Here is a 23,471-nt window from a genome sequence, read left to right on the forward strand (position 1 = left end):
AAATGAACTGGACGCAGTCACTGCTGTCAGGGAGCTCCAGCGTGCAGAGAGTAGAGTTGGTGGCCTTGCAGGGTGATGGCCGCAGTGGCAGGCTCATCCAGCACCCGCTTGTACCCAACAGACGGGGACCAGCTCTGCCACGAGCAGGGTGGGCTTTGCTGGCGGGGGAGGAGACTTAGGCTGGAGTGTGCAATTCGAATTGGAGGAAGGAAGTGCAAAAACAGAAGTAGATGTGAGCAGAGCAACTCGTGGGAAACAAGGACACTGTCGAGGAGAAAGAAGAATGAGTTTGGGGGGCAGAGTGGGGCCCTCAGTGCTATTTAGATATGCTACAGTCCTGAAGTTCAACATCCCATTTCTTTTGTGCTAAAATATACAGAATTTAAAATTCAACTAATATTATTAGCCTGCAGACTGCCAGGGACTGTTCTGGCCTCTGGGGATACAGAAAGGAACAAAACAAAAACTCCTGTCCTCAGGGAGCTCATATTGTAGAAAGGTAAGAAAGACAATAAGCAGAAATTAAATAAAATACATCGTATTGTCAAACGTTTCAAAAATTGAGATTGTAATTCACATAACAAAGAGTTCACCATTTTTTAAGTGTACAATTTAGTGGATTTTAGTACATTCACTGTTGTGTACAACCATAGCCACTATCTAATTTCAGAACATTTCCATCCCAGAAAAAAAACCCTGTGTCTATTAGGGGTCAATTGCAATTGCCCTTCCCCTCGTCCCTGGCAACCACTAATCTACTTGTTGTTTCTATAGATTTGCCTGTTTCGAACATTTCATATCAATGGGATCACACCCTGTGTGGTCTTTTGTGTCTGGTTTCTTTGACCTAGCATGATGTTTTCATGGGTCACCCATGTTATAGCATGGAATAGTACTTTGTCCCTCAGTAATACTCTGTTGTATGGATAGACCACATTTTGTTTATCTGCTCACCAGTTGATGGACATTTGAGTTGTTTCCACTTTGTGGCTATTGTATATAATGCTGCGATAGACATGTGTGTAAGTTTCTATGTGAACGTATGCTTTCATTTCTCTTGGGTATCTGCCTAAGCACGGAATTGCTGGGCCAGTATGGTAACTCCATGTTTCACTTTAAAGGAACTGCCGAACTGTTTCCCACATTGGTTATGCCATTTTGCATTCCTACCAGCAGTGTATGAGGGTTCTAATTTCTCCACATCCTCCCCAACCCTTGTTTTATTCATTCATTCGTGATTAGTTGATTGATGTATTGATTGATTTTTTGGGGGGGAGTAGTAAATAAAACTTTTGATTGTATATATTAATTTGAAAGCTTGCAGCCTGAAAAGTGAGCAGGTTTAACTCTTAGAATATACATGTATGAATGTCCTCTTTGCCTTGACAAATAAAGAAAATAGCCCCCACACTTCCACCATAAAAGCAAGCCACAAGCCAAAATACATGTTTTTCAAGCATTAGTGATGTAGAGGCCCACTTCATTTATTTTACATGTTTTTTTAAGATATGGATAAACAACATAATATCAGTTTCAGGTATGCAATGTAATGATTCAATATTTGTATATATTGCAAAATGATCGGCACAGTAAGCCCATCACCATACAGAGCTACAGAACTTTTTTTCTTATGATGAGAACTTTTAAGATTTACTCTCTTAGCAGCTAGCAAATATGAGATTTGTTTTTACTCTTGTGGTATCTTATCATGGTTTTGCTTTTTATTTCCCTAATGACTAATGATGTTGAACATCTTTTCATGTGCCTGTTGGGCATGTGTAGATCTTCTTCAGATAACTGTCTGTTCAAATCCTTTGTTCACTTTTCACTTGGACTGTTGGTCTTTTGATTGCCGTGTTAAGAGTTCATGACATACGAACATAATTGGAACAGGTTTTTTCCCTACACTGTAGCTTTTCGTTTTCACTTTCTTGATAGTGTCCTTGAATGCACAGAAGGTTTGGATTTTGATGGAGTTCAATTTGTTTATTTTTTTTTTCCTTGGGCGACTTGTGCTTTTAGATGTCATTTTCTGGTTGCTTAATCCAGGGTCACACAGATTGACACCGGTGTTTCCTTCTAAGAGTTTAATAGTTTTCACTCTTACAAATGGGTCTTTGATCCATTTTGAGCTAATTATGTATATGGTGTGACAAAGAAGTCCAGCTTCCTTCTTTTGCATGTGGGTATCCAATTTCCCCAGTATTACTTGTTGAAGACTATTCTTTCCCCCATTGGATGCTTTTGTAACTCTTGTCAAATATCACCTGACCATTGTGGGCTCTCAGTTCTACTCTTTTGATCCCTATATCTTTTTATGCAAGACCACACTGTCTTCATTACTGTAACTTTGTAGTAAGTTTTCAATTGGGAAGTGTGGGTCCTCCAACTTTGTCCTTTTTTTTTTTCCTCAAGATTGTGTTGGATATTTGGGATCCCTTGCATTTCCATATGAATTTTAGGATCAGCTTGTCAACTTCTGCAAAAAAAGAAGTTGGACTTTTAGTGGGGACTGCATTGAATCTGTAGATCAATTTGAGGAGTGTTACCATCATAACAGTATTAAGTCCGCTGGTCCCTGAACATGGGATGTCTCTCCATTTATTCAGATCTTTAATTTTTCTCAAAAATGTTTTATAGTTTTCAGTGATACGTCTTCTACTTTTTTGGTTGAGTTTTTTTTTTTTTAATTTTTTTTTAACGTTTATTTATTTTTGAGACAGAGCATGAACAGGGGAGGGGCAGAGAGAGAGGGAGACACAGAATCTGAAACAGGCTTCAGGCTCTGAGCTGTCAGCACAGAGCCCGACGCGGGGCTCGAACTCACGGACCGTGAGATCATGACCTGAGCCGAAGTCAGACGCTTAACCGACTGAGCCACCCAGGCGCCCCTGCTTGAGTTTATTTCTAAATTTTTTGTTCCTTTTGATGCTATGGAATTGTGTTCTTAATTTAATTTTCAGGTTGTTCCCTGCTAGTGTAATATATAGTATCTTAGGGGAAATGGGTTGGGAGTAAACAAATTATAGCAGCTATTAAACTTTAGTATGTGAGAATAAATCTGAAGAAGGCAGTGGGATGGTACAGGCTGTGCCCTTGAGAAAGTTACTAATCTTGTAGACCTTTATTTCCCTCTACTGTAAAACAAAAATAACTATCCTGTTCTAATGGCTTCATAGGGCTAGTATGAAGTGTAAATGAAGTAATAAAAAAAACAGGGTTTGGCACATGGTAGATGATTAACTAATCTTAGTCCTCTTTCCCACCCCCTCCCCCTTTTTGCTCTGTGCCTAAAAACTGACTGCAGGGTAAGCCCCATACTGGAACCTGCCAGCAACCAAGGAACCAAGTCGCTGTATCTAGCCCCCATTTCTGCTGAAAATCCTACCTAATGTCCAGGGAACCCCCAGTGCCTCTAATTGAATCCCAGCCATCTAGTGTCAGTTGCCAGATCTCCTGGTGCCAAATGTGCAGTGATGGAGACGTGTGTTGGAGGTTACTTCTCAGTCTCCTAAGCCACTAGGGCCTGAGATCCATCATCACTCTTTTTATTAAGATTTCAGAAGGGTCCCAGTCCTTTTAAGGTGGTTACACACCTCCTAGGAAAACCGTGTCTTCTTTTCCCGTATTTGCTAACAAGAAGGCTCAGACTGGGTATGCTCATGTCAGATTTGCAGACATCAGAATCTCTTGCTCAGATTTGTTGGCTAGTATGCAGATGGAAAGCAGGTGCCGAATAATTGTAAAAGCAGTGATGATTCAAGCAGAAAATAAAGAATTGGGAGTCAAGAAGGAATGCTTTCCCTAGACAGCAGAAGTATAGATCATTCCATCTAGGATTGAACAGGTATAGCCAAGTAAGAAACTTCCTATATTTAAAGGGAGGAGGGAGTCTGTCAGTGGCTTCTTCTTTGAACTCCCATGGCATTTTGCATAGACCTCTTTTAATGCTATATCATGCTGTGTTGTAGTTACCTTTTGCGGGTCTCTCTCCGCCTAGACTTGGAATTCCTCTGAAGTGTGTTTAGTTAATTGTGTTCTGTAAGTGTGGATTGGCACCTGCCTTGTGCCTCGAGCCCAGTGTAAGTTTTGGAGATTAAATAAATGGGGTTAGAGATGGACCCTGCCTAATCAGCATCCTGGGGTGATTGGAGACGCTAACAGCTTTTGGAACTGAATTGACTAGATCCTTAGGATTCTATGTTGGCCTCTTCTCTGTGTCTCTGGAATACAGTATTGTTTCATCTTGAAAAAAGAGTTGTTGAGGGAGAGGGACCTGAGGAAAACCAAGAGAAAATAAGGTTCAGTGGCCATTTGATAAGAAGCTTGAGTCTGGTCAGGAAACAGAAGGGGCCAAGGTAAGGCAAGTTTGGGAAGAATTGACAACTGTATGGGCCAGGGAGATGGGAGGGCAAGGACAGGACTCAGAGGCTTCTGTAACTACTCTTGCTCTGTGTCTTTCTTCTTAAAGGAAAAGCTGTTTTTCTTGCAAGAGATAAACATCACCTCTCAGACATCTGCCATCTGATCCGCCATGATGTGCCCTACCTGTTCCAGAAGTATGTGAAGGAGTCACATGGCAAAGACATCCGGGTGGTGGTGGTCGGGGGCCGGGTGATAGGCTCTATGCTCCGCTGCTCCACAGACGGACGGATGCAAAGCAACTGCTCTCTTGGTAAGGTATAAAAGCTCACAGTCAGTGTGTCAGTCGCGGGAGGCCACCGGGATTTTTATTAGGATGTGTGCACCCATTCAGTAAATGTGGATGGATCCCTCCTATCTTGTCAAATGCTCTGCTAGGCGCCAGGATCACAGAGAAGAGTTAGAAACAAGCCCTTGCCACAGCGAGCAGTCCAGGAGAAGAATGGACAGGTGTAAGTGCTGTGATAGAGGTCAGGCCAGGGGTATCACGACACTGAGGTTGAACCCTATCTGGGAGGTGTTGGGACTCAGTCAGGTTTAGTGTAAGGGGTGACAGGGGGATCCGTGTTTGAGAAAAACCCTGGGTAGGGGAGGGATCGAAGGCATAAGGCAGGAAGCAGGAAGATGAGTTCAGAAGATTTTACAGTAGCTCAGGCAAGAAATAATGAGGGTCTACACTAATGCAAGGCAGGAGGAGAGTGATTTTGCTTTTACATTGTAATTGAAAATTGTGTTTTTCTTTTTATTAAAAAATTTTTTTTTAACATTTATTTATTTCTGAGACAGAGAGAGACAGAGCATGAACAGGGGAGGGGCAGAGAGAGAGGGAGACACAGAATCCGAAATGGGCTCCAGGCTCCAAGCTGTCAGCACAGAGCCCGATGCGGGGCTCGAACTCACGGACCGTGAGATCATGACCTGAGCCAAAGTCGGACGCTCAACCGACTGAGCCACCCAGGCGCCCGAAAATTGTGTTTTTCTTATATGTATGATACTATTAGCTGCAGTTTATGTTTGGGTCAAACGCATAACCCCATCCCATGAACCTATTGTTTTTGTGGGGTTTTTTCTTAATGTTTTTATTTACTTTTGAGAGAGAGAAAGAGCGAGCATGTGCAAGTGCTAGCGGGGAAGGGACAGAGAGAGAAGGGGACAGAGGATCTGAAGCAGGTTCCCTGACAGCACAGAGCCTGATGCGGGGCTCGAACTCACCAACTGTGACATCGTGACTTGAACCCAAGTCGGGTGCTTAACTGACCGAGCCACCCAGGTGCCCTCCGTGAACCTGTTGTTAATCTTGTTTTCTGTTATGGTGAATGGAGATGTTCCAGGAGGGATGTAAATTTTTGTCCCCATCAAAGAAAGCTCTCGTCACCCTCATTGAATGAATGTGTGTGTTGGTAATATGAAAGAAACAACAACAAAAAACAACTATGGTTATTTCTTAAATGGCCCAGTGAGTGTACCAAGGCTAGTGATTAAGAAAGAGGCCGAGACACAGATTCGGTCCTTCATTAATACTGGTTGAGCAGCCACCACGAGCAGACTCTGTGAGTATAGCGATCAGCTGGGGAGCCCCTGCTCTGGAACAGCTTACGGGTCCATGAAGGAGAAGACACGAAAGCACATCATTGCAAGACACTGTGATGAAATGCTGTGAGGGGGGCAGATGCTAGGCTCAGGCTGACACAGTGCTAAGTACCCAGCGTGCTGTCCCATCTCATTTTCGTGTGTGGTACCACCACAGTGAGCCTCGTGGATGATGCTGTCTTTTTTAGTCACCTTACAAAATCCCTTCTTTAACTAGGAACCACACAGTTTTGTCATTTACCCATGTTACTGAGCTAGTCTAAAACTCTTATAGCCTTTTCCTTCTATAACCTAACAGGTGGGGAAGGGACAGTGTTAAGGTAAAGACGTTAGTTGTTGGACCTGAGAACACAAGTCTTAAGTCTTTCCAGGGAGACTATTAAACCTGAGGTCTTAGCTTTGTGGTATGTAAGGGCAGTCAGACTCTGTGTGTCTTTGGTATAGGATTTTGTCTCATAAGCCTTTCCGTCTCCCTCTTCCTAAGACATAATGTTAATTTTGCTTTTTCTATACGAAAGGAACACATTCTCGATGTAGAAAATTGGTAAGTATGGCAAAGTCAAATGAAAAAGATGTCTATCATTAATCCCACTCCCTAGAGACAGCCATTGTTAACATTGTCTTATCATTATTTCCAACAACATCTATTTTATTTATTTATTTGGAGAGAGAGAGAGAGCACGCATGCACAGGGGAGGGAGGGAGGGAGAGAAAGAATCCCAAGGAGGCTCTGTGCCGTGAGCACGGAGCCCGACATAGGGCTCATTCTTAAAACTGACCTTGAGGTCATGACCTGAACTGAAACCAAGAGTCAGATACTTAGCTGACTGAGCTACCCAGGTGGCCCCAACCAACAATATCTCTTTGCACACTTGTGGTCATACTGCACAGTCTTCAGTCCTTTCACGTGTTTTTCCAAAGGATCACAAGCTCTCTACAAGCATTATTATTAATGATTCTAAAATATGCTGTTTTCCTCCATTAGGAGATATTTGTAGCTTTTCATTTATTTATCAACAAATATTTAGTGAGTGCCTACTATGTACAAGTATTTCAGTTTTCCAGGATTTTAAATAACTCTACCATCCATTTTGTGCAAAAAGCTTTTTTCCATTATGTAAGATTGTTTCCTTAGTGGTAGGATGAGTGGGTCTGAGGAAATAAACATTTTAAAAACTCTTAGATAAGACATGACCCTGTTGTTTTCCCAAAGGGTGTCCTGATTTCCGAACAGACCTTCTGTGAGTGATGACAATGCCCGTCTCACTGCCCCTCCTTGGCATTCCCCATCTCTTCTTTGAAGGGTTATTGTGTCTTCGGTGTCTGATGTCACCATTATGTCACTGTGCTTTCCCCACAGGCGGTGTGGGTGTCATGTGCCCGCTGACAGAACAAGGCAAGCAGTTGGCTATTCAGGTGTCCAACATCCTGGGCATGGACTTCTGTGGCATTGATCTCCTCATCATGGACGATGGCTCCTTTGTGGTGTGTGAGGCAAACGCCAACGTCGGCTTCTTAGCCTTCGACCAGGCATGCAATTTAGATGTGGGTGGCATCATCGCGGACTATACCATGTCCTTGCTGCCCAATAGGCAGACTGGCAAGATGGCTGTCCTCCCGGGACTGTCCAGTCCCAGGGAGAAGAAAGAGCCAGATGGCTGCACTTCAGCTCAGGGAGTTGCAGAGAGTGTCTACGCCATCAACAATGGGTCTACCTCTAGTGAGAGTGAGCCTGAACTGGGAGAGATCCGGGATTCCTCAGTGAGCACAGCGGGGGCCCCGCCCCCCATGCTGCCTGAACCTGGCTACAACATTAACAACAGGATTGCTTCAGAATTAAAACTTAAGTGAATTCCTGCTTTTTGGGCAGCATTTAAACCAAATCCTACTGCTTCCCTATAGTTTTGAGTGAATAAAATCTGGACTAATGTGATTTCATTTGCACAGAAACTAGAAATCCCATCTGGGCACTCAGCATTCTTTCTAACGATGATTTAAGCAAACGGCTTAGCTTTGTGGTTTTTACAAAGACTAACCTAAAGACACTCACCACAAGCAACATCCCGACTGATCAACTTGAGACCGATGTCTGCTGCGAGCACTTGGATATACGGCTGACTTTTAAGGCGCTGACTCTGTCCTGCTGCTTCTGGCTGTGATCAGCAGAGCCCATTAACCCAGAACGGCCCCTGGAAATACTGTACTCAGAAGCCCCACTGGACGGAGGCGGGTGCAGAAGAGACCGAATGTGACTGCGGTTATGTGCTCTTCGTTAAGTGTGTGTGTGATGTGTGGAGAATACACAGTCCAAACGCTATGAGAGGATCGATCTCTGCTCCCCGTCAATCACCATCTTGGCCATATTTCTCTGACACTCAGGATATGGTGTTTTAGGGAGCTTCCTCATTAGCAGTGAAGCACTTTGTAGAAAGTTCGAGATTGAACGTTCTTTGACTTCACTGGTTGGCAGATATCCTGCTGCGTAACTGGGGCTTTCTACAAATTGCTTTGCCGCTCCGAATTTATAGACCCTGCTTCAACTAATGCCAGCCCCAGCAGCCTCTTGCACCTTTGCTGCCTTTGGCCTCAGCTGGAAATGCACTTCAACGAGCTAGTGGCCACACACTTTATTTCTTATGCGTGCACTAGAATTGAACACCATGAACTTTCTTGTCAATGGACTCTGTTCGTTTGTCATCCAGAAGCCGGTGGGTTTTTATCATAGAAGCTACTGGAAGATAATCATTTTCCCTCTTCTCTCCTAAAACTTTGTGTACTGCTTAGCTGTAGGAGGTTTTCTTGTATGTGTTGGTGTTGTGGGCCTGTTGGGTAGATTGAGCCATTGGAAACACACTCTAATCCCCTTGACCTTCTAGTCCTATCCAGGTTTCAGAGACCTGTCCTTACCCACTTTTCCACACTGGGGAGACTCAGGTATTAGGAATTGCCCATTGCACATTTTGGGGGAGGACGGTGTTAGATAATGTAGAGGTGACACCAAGTGCTTTTCATTTTAACTTTTTAAGCAGTAGATGATGATCCTTCCCTTGGGAGAAATCATGGAGATAGAGTTTTCCATTTCTGCTTATATGAAGTATGATGAGAATGAGCAAGGCTCCCTCTTTAACCAAATACACTAAAACATAAGCCCTCAAGAGTTACCATAACCTATTATTTCCTCAAGAGATCATACTCTGGAGCTGTGATGTTACATATGCCAAGAACACATAGACTTCCTCTTTGGAATGATCTCTGAAGCCGTGCAAGGTAAGAGGCCTCCCAGCCTTACAGTGAGACCTCGTTTTTCACACCACCCCTCCCGAGAGGTAGTCCCAAGCTCCATCACCCATTTTATTTATCAGACTTATCTTCTAATGCTCTTTGGCTCTTAAAAAAAAATCATTCCTCAAAACATAAATCTACCCATAAAGGACAAAGACCTACCAACATTGAGGAAGCTCACAAGTGGACAGTTTCCAAGGAAGGCTCTAGAAATAGTCTGACTTAAGGTCAGTTTCACTGGACTAAACATCCATCTTCCCAAGGTGACTAGTTTGAAGGCAGCAACACCTATTTGGGTGTATAAATTCCTGGACTTATTCTGCTGTAAATGTAAAAATGTGTATAAAGCCAACACTGTCACATTTTTTCACAACACATCTAAGTAGCAATTGGCTTTTAAAATATTGTGGCTAAAAGCACATCTCACCAAGTAGTACTTAGACAACTGAAAAACGTTTGGCTCCATGATATGGAGATATGCACTACACCATTGTAGTCTAAATGCAGTCCAGCGTAGGGTGCATGCCACTCAGTTGTAACTCTAGTAAATTGTACGGTTGACGAATGATAACGCTTCACCTTTATACAGGTTATGACATTTACCTTATCTTTACCACTCAGGGTGGGTTTAGGAGGACAGTTCTAGGTCTGTTCTTGTTGAATTGTCCAAATGCTTTCTACGTAAACATCTGAACTGAGTGATGACCTTCTGGAAGCTGCATTCACTCATTCCCACTGTTCAGTGTAAGCCCAATCTCCCTCCTTTATCTCAAAGGATACTAGCGGGCCCTGTGCTAAGCAGAGCAGCTAGAGGGTGCTTCCGGATTTGTCAAAGGGGGCTCATCTTCCAGCTGCTAGTGACATCTATAGTCATTGGCACCATTGCTTTTTGGCCCAGCCTAGAAGCAGAGAAAGCTGGGTCACACGCAACTCATAGCTCCCCTCCAGGATTTCCCCTACTGGCCATGGGCCCTGTGAGCCTCGGTCATGCATCTGGGCCACACTTGTTACACCTGCCGACCAGACCTGCTGGAAGGAACGTGGGGCTCAGAGCCAGATCCTGGTTTTGGCTCTCCCCTTAAATAGCTCACTAACCTTGTGCAGTCAGGTAGAGTCTGCCTCCATTTTTCCATTCTGATAGGGGAGATACCTACTCTGTTTACCTCTTGGGGGTGCTTTGAGGTTGATGCGAGTTAATTAATGAGACTTTGCATCATGTGGGAGGTGGTAGAAGAATACCTCCCACATCTGGTTTTATAAGTTTCTCCTCACCCCTCCCCCGAGGGAGTTAAGAAAGAAAGAGGCCACGAATTCTTGGCATCAGCACATTAAAGAGTGTCAGGGGAACCTGAAAAGGATGCAGCTATTCAGAGGCTTCACCGCCTGAAAGAAGGAAGGCTCTCCGTGTACTCAAACAGCCTTCTGGATGTATCGTATATAACCGGAAACTCCTGACTGTCCTATATCAACTAACGGTCTTCCTTGTGTAACATAAATTGCAGTGTCTGTACACGGTCTTCCCATTATCTTGAAACTGGTCGAAACTTGAATGCCAATAGCTCAGTCACGCAGAATATATATGATCCTGCACTTGGGAAAAATGTCTTCATGCTATCTGTCTGATTGCTGAGGGGCATGGGGTTGCCAGAACGTGCGTTTGGGCCTTTTAGGTCTTTAAAATCCGATAAAATCCTAAGCTCTTACTGTCACCGTTGCAGACTCCCTGCACGCAGCTCAGAGGGGATTCTGTGACAGTTGGGGGTGGGGCAAGGAGGAAAGGGAAGGAGAAAGGTCTTGGATACTTTTGTGACATTTCAGGGGAAGAAATAAGAAATTGGATCATTTGGAATTCCAGGGGGAAAGAGGAAGAAGTGGCTCTTCTGTGGATTGTTTTAAGGAAGGAATTACGCACACATATTCATTAGAAGTACGGGTCTTTGAAACTCTTCTGTAGAAAGAAAATGAGATGCACGGATTCTCATGAACCCTGAGGAAGTGGGAGAGACATCCCCTAGCGCTTTTTATGTCCTGATGAATGTTGGTCTAAGATGATGCAAATCCAGTGGAGATTGAAGCAGCTCACCGGGGGTTCCAGGATCCCCCTGGTAACAGCTGGCCCTTCTGGAAGTTAATGACCAGAATGCCATGTGCAGGCAAGCTTAGAGCCACAGCTCTCTGAGGTGGGTCTAAGGAGCCATGTCAGACCGAATCCAAAGGCAGTAAAACAGGGCACTTCGGCTTAATACTTTCCTTTGCACCTGGAGGTGAGGCTACTATTTGCTGTAAGTCTATGCAGATGTTCGGGGAAGAGTCCTGACAACGGTCATCTTTGTCCCTGTCCCTGAAGTTAGTGTTGTTCCATCTGTTGCTGCAGCCCAGCAGCAAGCCTGGTCCTATTTTTGCCTCTGAGACTCAAGATCATGACTTTAAAATGTTTCTACCTGGAGAACCCCCATCTCAGGAATATGTTGTTTGAACACTTTCTTAAAACTATATTATGCTTCCATTCCAAGCCTACAGTCAGACGCTGCAGCCCTCCCTTCCAAATGAAAATTTTTTTCCTTCAAGCTCTTCCGTTTCTTTCTGGTGTGGTTCCTGTGCCCACGTGTGGCACTTTTCTGGGCCCTTGTGCCGGCATCCCAACCCTGTCTGGTAGTCTCACTGTGTCATTTCGGGTTCACTGTGGCTTTGAGGCAATACTGGGAAAGTCACCCGTGAAGCCAGATTTGAGGACACAGGAACAACAGCGCTTTGGACACCAGTTCAGTTCCCCATTTTATAGATGGAGGATCTGAATCCCAGAGGCTGAGATCATTTAGCGAGTCAGCCACAGGGCTGGGACCCGGGCCGTCCGATTCCCCATTCTGGTTTAGCATGCTGCCAGAGGTGGCTCTGTTCTTCCCTGGCGCCTAGCCCTTGCTCCCGTCCTGGGCTCACCCTCTGCCCTTTTTCCTGCTGAGCCTCTGCTCGGGATTAACGTGGTGTTGATGTGCCAGCTCTGAAGGGTTCAGCTCTTGGATGGCTTGGAAATGAGAGCCCCAGAGGTGTATATGAGATTTCCATGGTGCAAGCTGGCCTAAGGCCCGAGCCTTCAGACCGGCTAAGACCATTTAGCCCCGCCCCACACCATCCGTGAGAGAAAGAGGGAAGGTCCCAGCTGAGCTGGCGGAAGGCTCCCTCGGCCCCAGATTGGCTGATGTTTCCCCACTGCGGAACTTCTTGGATTTGTAGAGGCTTTTATGGGCCTCCGTGGAAGCCAAGGGCTTGAAGAGCCCATATTTCTCCCATCAGGCACCCCTGCAGGGGCATCCTGATGGACGCACACGCTCCAGCTACAGCCAGCCACAAAGTCAAAAGTTCGCTCCCACTTGGTGCTTCAGCTCCATGGCGCACCCGCCTGCAGCCAGCCACTGGGCTGGATCCCTCCCTGTTGTAGCCCTCATGTCAGCTGAGGACCACCTACCCCTCGAGATCCAGACAAGCCTGATAACTGGGCCTTCAGATGTTTGCGATTTCTAAGGCGCTTACATTGTGGCAGCCACAGCTGACTCCAGACTTCTGCTACCTCATTTTAAGCAACGATGGAGTCTCATCCCTGCAGTGCATCAGCTGACACGAAGCTCAGTTCTGTCCCCCATTTTCACACAACAAAATTCAAATGAGCCAGTGTGTGTGTGTGTGTGCGTGTGTGTGCGCGTGCATGTGCATGTATGAGCACGTGTGTGCTTATGTATCTTTCAAAGATGTGAGAGGAAAGGACATTGCAGCATCGCAGACAGGGCACTCCCATTCATTAAATGTTCTTTTGATACGCTACAGAGGAATCCATAACCTTCCACCCCACAAGTACCTGTCTCCCTTCTTGGGACAGACCCAATTCATTTACATTCTCTTGTACAGCAGCATAGTCAGTCCTTTCCTTAATTTGATTCCTGCCAATGCCATTACCTTTAAGATTTCCCCTTCTCTAACAGGTGGCTTATTTAAAAAAAAATTTTTTTTTAATGTTTATTCATTTATTTTGCAAGAGAGAAAGAGTTTGAGCAGGGGAAGGGCAGAGAGAGAGGGAGAGAGAATCCAAAGCAGGCTCCATGCTGTCAGCACAGAGCCCGTTGCAGGGCTCGAACTCATGAACCGTGATATCATGACCTGAGCTGAAACCAGGAGCCAGCCACTTAACTGACAGAGCCACGTGGGTGCCCCACCAGTGGCTTATTACAGGTATTTTCCTAAACAAAGATGGCTCCCTCCTCAAGAGAAACTCGAGTGTCATCTCCCAAGGTGATATTTCATTCCCACTCTGCTAGCCAGGCATCACCACGACTGGCTGTCAGGATCGTCACGCTTTATGGAAGGCAGCACGAACTCCCGTCCGTGGCGCCAGTTTGAGTTAGACATCCCCAGTTCAAACCCTGACTCGATAACTTCTAGCTTGGGAGACCTCGGGAAAGTCGCTTAATCTTGCCAAACCTTTGTTTCTCTACCTATAAATGCAATAAATAAACACAATCTTGAGTGTGGAGCACTTGACCACATGCCTAGCCTTCAGCAGCTTCCTTTCCTCTTGCTTCCTCCACCGTCAGCAGTCACAAACAGCTCCTGGCGGTGACCGTGGCTCTGTGCCAGGAGATAAAAGCTGGCAGACAGCAGCTTTCCAGCTGGGAGGGCGAGGAGGGCCGGCAGCTGCTCAAGCATGCCGTGGCTTAGGCTTAATAATTGGAAGGCCCCCTCCATGCTTGAGATGATGCTATAGTGTAAGATGTAGGTGGTGTATTTGGCTTAGGCTTGTATTTGAAGGAAAGGCTGCCTCGGACAACTGGGAGGCTGGAAAGCTGCTGAGCAGCCTGACCTTGGATGATTTAGCACCTGGTTTGCTTGGCTTTTCCTGTATTAGGTTTGCTGGCCTTGCATCAAATGGAGGGAGGAGGTGCCAGGGACTTGAATGAAATCTGTCAAACAGAGGGTGAGGGGAGTGCAGAAGGCCAGGGTGGCGCGGGGCACTCCTATAGCCCAACGGCACCATCTGGACTTGGCAGGGATGACAGCCCTGAGATCAGATGGGGAAGCAGCCGATACAGTGGCTAAAGTCCCGCTGACCTGGGCCTGTCCTGAATGAGACTCCCATAATCTCCTGTCTACAAGGAACGCTCGTCTCCTGAAAGGGGAGCTGGGGCTCTCGAGCCCTCTGCTGAACTAACAAAGGTCTCTGTGAAGACAGGATCGGGCAGGTCGCTGGTTCCTTTTAGTCCCACCCAGAAGTCCCCCAGAGTGCCAGCGGTGTGCTGGAGCCGGCCCATAGTGGCCCGTGAGAGGAATTTGGAGAGCTGGTTTTTAAACACGGCCATCATTAAACATTAAATTCTATAAACCTACAATTAAAGTATATTAAAAACATAGGTGATAAGTACTCAAAACTCATCACTTCCTAATTATTTTACTACATTTTGCCATTCTCGATGCTCTTGAGGTTACGCTGTCCGTTGTATCTGTGTGGTGGAAACGCCATGTAACGAATGGCGAGCTGCTTGCGCGTCTCTTCAAACGCCCCCCATTCAGGGACATCACGTTGGCCACTTGAAATCAGCCGTGGTGGGATATGTCTGCCACAGAGATGCATATCCAGTCGTTCCCCCCCGGAGGGCTGGTTGTTCAACATTTGTCAGTACACCACTGCCACGGGGTGACGGAGAAAGAAACTGAGCCATGTAAGCATTGGCACGCCTGACCCCAGGGAGGTGGCCTGTGTGATGTATTTCTCAGAAGCGAGTGTGCTGGTCTACTGTGCAGAGCTGGTAAAGGAAAACACTCGAAAACGCTGCTTCTCCGCCTGTTTTGTCTTGCCTCTGTTTGTCACGCGTGAGCAAGGTGTTTAGTTTGCTCCTAAACTGAACGGAGTCATGTGTAGGTTCTGTCTCAGTGTGGGCTGTGCTTCAGTTCCCTCCAGGAAAGTGCGTTCGGTTCCTCCACCCTAAGTGACAAACTGGAAAATGTGCTATAAGGGACGTACCTTAACTAGGCACCAAAGGAGCTCATTTCCAAGTGGTTTCTACAGCAATAACAATGTTAACTTCTCCGACAGGGAAGAAATCATTCCTAAATGACTGTTTTGCTGTCTTTGCTTTTTATTAAAATTAGTACTGTGGGACAAAATGCCTTGTCTGCCTTTGTTCTCCAAACCCTGTGCCTTTTTCAGTGAGAACCACATGCTGAATCTACATTTTATTCTTCATATCATAAAAGGAGGGAAAAAGCGTCACAAAAACTTCATCCCATTCACTGGCACACCAGCTGCATTCTGAAAAACCGTAATTTTCCTTTCAAGTGCCGAGTGTCATCTGAGTTGTAACACTGCCAACTCTCAACCGTCAAAATGATGGAGGAAAATACTAATGCAGATGGTGGGAGCTTGTCATGGGCCTGCTCCGTGCATTCTCCTGGGCTGACATTTGAACTAAGACTCCAACAGCAAGAAAGGGCTGAAAGCCATTAACGACGGATGGCCGAGTGGTGCAGTCAGGGTCACGGGGGACTGAAAGGATCTGTGTACCCATCTGAAGATTGCTCCCGGGTCAGGCTGAGCCGGCGGGACCTGTGTCCGCATAACGCTTCCCAGGGCTTCCTAGCAGAAAACTGTGGATCTGACCTTGAACTCACCGTGGTCAGCACCAGGCCTGAGGCTCCTGAACTTAGGCTGTTCCTCAGTTTGTGAGGGGGAGGGAGCCCAGCCTGAGGCAAGAGAGTGGCTCCATTGTTACAGCCAGGGATGATTTGGGCATCACTGTCATACCACTCATATGTGCTTCGAACCACAGACTGGGGAATGTGACCATGTTTCTTTTTATTTTATATGAACATCTTTGAAGGACACAAAAGCAAAGAGTTTAGGAAACCACCCAGATTTTAAATTATCAAAATTTTCTATTTTTACTGCATCTACTCATTTCTTTTCCTTAATTAAGCATTTAATACAAATCCCACACACTACATCTTTTCTCCTCTGCATTCTTCAGCATGTATCTCTTTTTTGAAAGAGGGCATTTCCTTATGCCTTGACCACATCTACCAAAAAAATGAGCAATAATTCCTTGATAACACCCACTTCCCATTCTTTATATTTATTTATTTTTGAGGCGGGTGGATAGGAGCAGAGAGGGGGACAAAGGATCCAAAGCGGGCTCTGCACTGACAGCAGCAAGCCCAATGTGGGGCTCGAACTCATGAACCATGAGATGATAACCTGAGCCGAAGTCGGACACTTAACCGAGCCACCCAGGTGCCCCACCCACCTCCCATTCTATCCCACTCCCCAAGTTGTCTCAAGAACTACCTTTAGCTGCACTGTAGACCAGGGCATTTGATGGGGCAGGAGGTACACTGGAAAGGGTGGTGGTCGTTTTCCCACCATCCTGATTATGGCTCTGGCAGAAACAGTGGCACCAGGGGAGACACCACTGGAGGGGCACCAGCTGCCTACAGACACCCTCCCAAGTTGAGGGATCTTGGGATTTCTTCTCCTCAAGGAATAAGCCTATGAAGCTCCCCTTCTATTTTCCAGGGTCCCATGGTCTTCCTCTGAGACTTCCCCAGCCTCCACGCTGCTGGCACCCACCTGGCTGTCACACTGGTGCCCACTGCTTCTCCTGCGGCTGTGTCTTTCACTGCAGGAATTGCCTAAATCAGGGAAGGGGCTTCTCCCAAGGATGACCTCTTTCCCCAACCTCAGACCTATTGTACCCTCATGATATCACAACTCTTCAGATCTCCCAAAGATCCTTGGCTTCTTCATTTGTTAGAAAATTTTGGCTGCGGGGCGCCTGGGTAGCTCAGTCGGTTAAGCACCCAACTTCAGCTCAGGTCAGGATCCCACAGTTTGTGGGTTGGAGCCCCATGTCGGGCTCTGCGCTAACAGTGTAGAAACCTACTTGGGATTCTCTTTCCCTCTCTCTCTGCCCCTCCCCCACTCACGCTTTTTTCTCTCTCTCTCCCTCTCTCTCTCTCTCAAAAAAAAATAAACTTACTTCAAAAAAAAACAGAAAAGAAAATTTTGGCTGGATTTCTCATGAGAGACCAAGAGGACGTCTAAGGAGCAGCTCACTGTCACATCCGAAGGCACACCTCTGACTAAAGACACAGGGCAACCGATGTACTGCCTGCTCAGGGATTTTCTTTTGCTACAAAGAACATTAAGACAATTGCTGAAATCTGAATAAGGTCTGGATTTTATTGTCTGATAGTATCATATCAATGTTAATTTCCTGATTGTGATCATTGCGCTGATGAGCGTACGTATGTAAGAGCGTGTCCTTGTTTTTAGAAAATAACACATTAAATGTTGGGGAGGTAAAGGGGCATCATGTCTGCAACTTGCTTCCCAATGGTTTGGAAAACAGTGAATATGTAGAGAGAAAAAATAATAAAGTAAATGTGGTATGAAATGTTTGGGGAATCTGGATGAAAGGTACACGGGAATTCTCTGTCTGAACAGTCTGAAGAAATCTGAAATTATGTCAGCCTCCCCTATCTTCGGTTTGGGGGCATTTCCTTTTTTCTCTTCTCTCTCTTTTCCGTAGGCGATCTCCTCCTTTTCCGCAGTATTAATTACCATCTACACGATACTCTCAAATTTATCTGGGGCTCAAACTCACGAACGATGAGATCGTGACCTGAACCGAAGTCGGATGCTTAACCGACTGAGCCACTCAGGCGCCCGTAGGCTGCTCTTCTTAATGTCAGAATGCATGCCCAGTTGTACCTTTCCATCTATCCTCAAATGTCTCACCTGTTTCTCAATCTTGCCCCGCCCTAGTCTCAGTGCATGTTCTTCTTTTTTTTAATATAAAATTTATTGTCAAATTGGTTTCCATACAACACCCAGTGCTCCTCCCAACAGGTGCCCTCCTCAATGCCCATCACCCCCTTCCCCTCCCTCCCACCCCCCATCAACCCTCAGCTTATTCTCAGTTTTTAAGAGTCTCTTATAGTTTGCCTCCCTCCCTCTCTAACTTTTTTTCCCCTTCCCCTCCCCCATGGTCTTCTGTTAAGTTTCTCAGGATCCACGTAAGTCTTCTTTCTTCACAAACCTTCTCCTCTTCCAAGGCCTCCTCACCTGAGTGCACAATGCCAACTGCCTGCTCAAACCAGAAGAAAATAGGGGTGCCTGGGTGGCTCACTCAGTTAAGCATCCAACTCTTGGTTTTGGCTTAGGTCATGATCTCGTGGTTTCCTGAGTCCAAGCCCCTGACTTCAGGCTTTGTGCTGGCAGCACAGAGCCTGCTTAGGATTCTCTCTCTCTCTGCCCCTCCCCTGCCCACACTGTCCCTGTCTTTCTCGAAATAAATAAATAAACTTAAAAAAAGAAAAAAGAGAATAAGAGACTCAAAAACTGAGAACAAACTGAGGGTTGATGGGGGGTGAGAGGGAGGGGAGGGTGGGTGATGGGTGTTGAAGAGGGCATCTTTTGGGATGAGCACTGGGTGTTGTATGGAAACCAATTTGACAATAAATTTCATATATTAAAAAAAAAAAAAAAAAGAAAAAAAAGAAACCGAAGAAAATAAACCACGACTCCAATACTTACTTTTGGCTACTATCTTCCCCATCCCCCATGTACACGTTTATTTCTTGTGGTGAAACTTGACTTTCAAATCATGAATGGTCTTTTGTCACTGAAACCTTTTTTTGCCTTGCTCATTAAGATGTTCTGTAAGGATCTACGATCCTTACAAAAGTTTGCAAGCAAAGGACAACAATTTTATAATATATGATCCTAGGTTTATAAGCTGGTCCCAATAGTAACTTGTTCATATGCTTTTAAAGCCTGCTGATGTTTATTGAAGACTGCTATGTTTGTGTGGGGGTAGACATCAAAATGTTTATCTCCATCACATTGCCATCAATATTGATGAATATCAGGAATGACATACCTTTTCTATCCAACAAAATGACAGCATGGCCTGCCATTCAAGTAATGGCTCATTATCTTTTTTTGAAGTATTTACTTTGTCAAACAATTGTTTCTCGTGACCTGTTATTCTTGAGAGATGTCGCACTTCATTGGGCCATTGTGAATACAGAGACCCCTCACTTGCCTCTGCAGGTACATCTGTAGGTAGGGGGACCGACTGGTGGGTAAAGCAGTTTGTTACTAAGCTTGGTCATTGGAGGACCTATGACACAGCACCACTCCACAGCCGTCAGTGATTAAACGTTATATAGAAGGAAGGCAGAGCAACTACTCAGAGTGAATTTCTGTTAAGGTTCATAGACAACATGATCAAATTTGTAACAGTGAATATGTACTTGCTGGTAGAAAAAATTTAGCTAGACCTTTCAAGGATGATTCCTCAACTCCATGCCCGAAAATTCTCCTGAAGATGCATGGGGAAGATGCGATGACCTGGCGGGAAATACAAGAGACACTCTGTGGAGGACCCAGAGCCTCACCGAAACTCCTGGTTCTCTTTAACCTGCTTGCACCTTTCTGGGTCAAGCAAACCCCACTTTGCAGAGATCTTTGGAATTGAGATTATGTCCTGCATCACTGTATCACATATGAAAATGAAACACATTTTCATTGAAGAGTCAAAAAAGTGAGGGCAAAATAAAACATTTAAGATTAATGAAAGAAAGAAAATCTGAGAATTTGTCATCAGCACACCCTCACTACAAGAAATACTGAAGGATGTATAAGTAATGCGAGACCAGATCAAAGTAGGAAAAGCAAGAAGGATTAGGACGACTTTATAAAATAATAATTGTGACTTGTGGCCTTTTTTAAAGTTTATTTATTTATTTATTTTGAGAGAGCAGGAGAGCGCATGTCATGCTTGAGTGGGGGAGGGGCAGAGATGGAGAATCCCAAGCAGGATCTATGCTGTCAATGCAGAGCCCATCAAGGGGCTCGATCCCACGAACTGTGAGATCATGACCTGAGCAGAAATCAAGAGTCGGACACTTAACTGACTGAGCCACCCAGGTGCCCCATAAGGTATATTTAAAATAAATAACAGTAATAACATATAAGTTAGGGGGGGGCAGTAAATGGAATTAAAAGGTTTTAAAGATCCTGTATTATCCAGGATGAGAGTAAACATCCTGAGGAATTTGAGACTTTGTTAAGTTAGGAATGAATATCTGAATTTCTGGGGTAACCACTGAAAGAATGGAAACATGGTATATACCCTACAATCTAGTAGAGAGGAGGAGAAAATAAAATGAGAAAATGTATAATCAATCCAAAAGAAAGAAGAAAACAGAACATGCAGAATAAATAGAAGACATAAAGTAAGATTGTGGCTTCAAACTCAAATAATTCAGTGTGTAAATAAAATGTAAGTGGCTAAATGATTCTTTAACAGTCACCAATATAAAAATATCCAACTATATTTTTACAAGAGATATATCTAAAAAATAAGGATACAGACTGTTTGAAAGTAAAAGATTGCAAGAAGAAACATCAAGTGTTTCAGTCAGGTTTTAGCTGAGAAAACAGAAGCCTCTAAGTGTTCAGAGTGAAGAACTTTATTTAATACAGGGAATTAGAGACTTCAATGATCTTTGAAACAGCCAGGTGATAAAGAGCAGGGAGCAAAGGTCAGCAAGCTGCTTTCACACAAAATCTGCTTTCAGGAAAGCAACTGGGTGATTTTCAGGAAGATTAATAGCTGCTCCTTCTCCTCCAGTTTCCAAATCCTGTGCAGTTGTCTCTCATTGGCTAGGTTCAATCCAGAATCATAAAGAAAAGAGATACAGGGAACTGTAGTTCCAAGCTTCCTATTGGAAGCAGAGATAAATGCTGAAGGAAACAGTGAGGATGCCTACCTGAGATCAAGCAATCCAGCCCAAAAGGAAACAGAGGTAGCTATGTGAATATCAGATCAAAGTAGACTCTAAGGTCCAAAGTATTACTACAGACAGAGAGAATCGCTTCAAAATACAAAAAATAATAAAGATTCAATTCACGAGCAAGATCTAATATTTGAATTTGCACTTGCCTAATAAGAAAGCCTCAAAATAGATAAAGCTGACAGAACCACAAAGAGAAGTAGATACACCCACAATCATATTGGATGGGTTTTATATACTTCTCCCAGAAATAAACAAATAATTCAACAAGGATGTACAAGATTTGAAAATATGAACAAGGTCACCTTAATGGACATACATAGGGCAATGTGCTCAATAATTCTATTCTTTTCTAGCACACACAGAAAGTTCTCAAATAATGAGCATATCCTGGGAGATAAGGCAAATCTCAACAAAGTTCTAAAAGTCAGAGTTGTACACAACTGACCTCAATAAAATTAAGCTAGAAATCAACAACAAAGAGGCAATTAAGGTCATCTTGTTTCAGAAATTAAGAGTCATAGATCATAAAAAATTAAGAAATATTTAGAACAAAGAAGGGGTGCCTGGGTGGCTCACTCAGTTGAGTGTCCAACTCTTGATTTCGGCTCAGGTCATGATCCCAGGGTCATGAGATCAAGCCCCACATCGGGCTCCATGCTGAGCCTGCTTGGGATTCCTTCTCTCCCTCTCCCTCTGTCCCTTCCTCACTTGTGCATGTGCACTCCCTCTCTAAAAGAAAAAAAGAGAAATATTTAGAACAAAATGACAATTAAAATGCTGTACTTCATAGTATGTAGGATACACTAAGGCAGTATTTAGAGGAAAATTTGTAGCCTTAAATGCAAGTGTTCGAAAAACAGAAAGACTGACAATTAAATTACTAAACATGTGAAAAAGGAGAAGACTATGGCCCATAACCAAGAGGAAAATTGGTCAAAAGGAACAATAAACTAAAACACTTTAATTTAAACAATAATTTTATAAATGCACTCAGTGGGGAAGGACTCATGAACAAGAACTCTGGGGTAGAGAAGACAGAGAACAGATATCAGAGGGGGGACGAAAGAGAAAGGGGCCAGTGAATATGGTTGAGGAGAGAGCTAGGCTTAATGAAATGGATTTGACAGACATCTTCGGAATAGGGAAGTTCCAATATTTTCTTTTAAATTATCTGCTAAGGGTTGTTGATCCCCCTCTGCACCCCTCCAGTCTTCACCAGACGTCTGTTTGAAAGAGCCGACTCTTATCTGGGGTCAGAGGGTGAGAGTCAAGCAGCAGGGGGTGTGTTCTGGGAGAGAGGAACAAACAGCTGCGAGACGAACTGTGCAGACAATGATGCAGCTGGAGTGCCAGGCGTGGGGCAGGAAGTAAGGCCCTGTGACTTTAGCCATCATGGAGAAGCAGAAGAAACCCACAGGTACGGAACAGGGGTGCCAGCAGATTTTCCCTAGACCTGTTTATTATGCATGTCGGGGTGACTGAATTTACAGGGAGGAGCATAAAGCTACCCCACAGGTCCCCGGCATCCTCTCCCCTGGATGCAGATCTACCCAGGATGCAAAGTGCTAACGGGCAGGCTGCTTGGCGAGTCTGGAGGCAATAAAAGGATGTGCTAAATAACTAGAGTCATCGATGGGACGCCCGATACAGCCATGGTCACCTCTAGGCCGTTTTACAACAATGGATGAAGTTATGGGCGGGGGAGGGGATCAGGGTCACAAAGCTATTAAAGTGAGAGAACGGGGATTTGAACCCGGGTATGTCTGCCACAGAGGCCTGCACTCTGTCCTTCACATCAGCATAGATGGCTCACGTCTGTTTCAATCATTGTCGAGGAAAAGAAAGACCCCAGCCTGGAATGGTATCTCAGCCAAGCCAGACTGGGTGCTCTGCAAAGACCTATGATGGATGTCGCATTTTGCTACTTGTATTTGATATGTCTCGTGTCTTTTTGTTCTGCTATTCCTCCTTTTCTGCCTTCTTTTGCATGAAGTGGATATTTTCCAGTGTACCATTTTAATTTCTTTGTTGATCTGTAACTACCTTTCAGAGTAATTTTCTCAGTGATTGCTCTAAGAAGTATAATGGACATTTAAGTCACAATCTACCTCAGATTAATGCTAACTTAATTCCAGTAGAACAGGAAAACTTTGCTCCAATATAACTCTATCCCCTACACCCTTCTTTGGCAAAGATCTATGAAACATGTGTCCCTGGGAGACTTCTGGTAAATAATAAACTATTTGTGCTTTACTTATAAGTACCATATTAATGAGCTGACAGCACATTACTCAAAGTCATACAAAGTCACGGCAAGGCAAGTGCAAAGG

The 23,471-nt window shown here is 44.7% G+C and overlaps 1 protein-coding gene across 3 annotated transcripts in view; it reads left to right on the plus strand.

The window, feature by feature from the left end:
- RIMKLA (ribosomal modification protein rimK like family member A) overlaps positions 1-15,444 on the plus strand; it is a 36,794-nt gene extending 21,350 nt beyond the window's left edge. For all 3 annotated transcript variants that reach the window (XM_027059492.2, XM_015066771.3, XM_027059494.2), the window contains 2 exons: positions 4,472-4,675; positions 7,373-15,444. In XM_027059492.2, coding sequence (XP_026915293.1) covers positions 4,472-4,675; positions 7,373-7,863 — 695 coding nt within the window. In that variant the 3' untranslated portion in view covers positions 7,864-15,444. The remainder of the gene's footprint in view (positions 1-4,471; positions 4,676-7,372) is intronic.
- Positions 15,445-23,471: the final 8,027 nt, after the last annotated feature.

The sequence above is a fragment of the Acinonyx jubatus genome, chromosome C1, assembly GCF_027475565.1.
Source record: "Acinonyx jubatus isolate Ajub_Pintada_27869175 chromosome C1, VMU_Ajub_asm_v1.0, whole genome shotgun sequence".
Lineage (NCBI taxonomy): Eukaryota > Metazoa > Chordata > Mammalia > Carnivora > Felidae > Acinonyx > Acinonyx jubatus.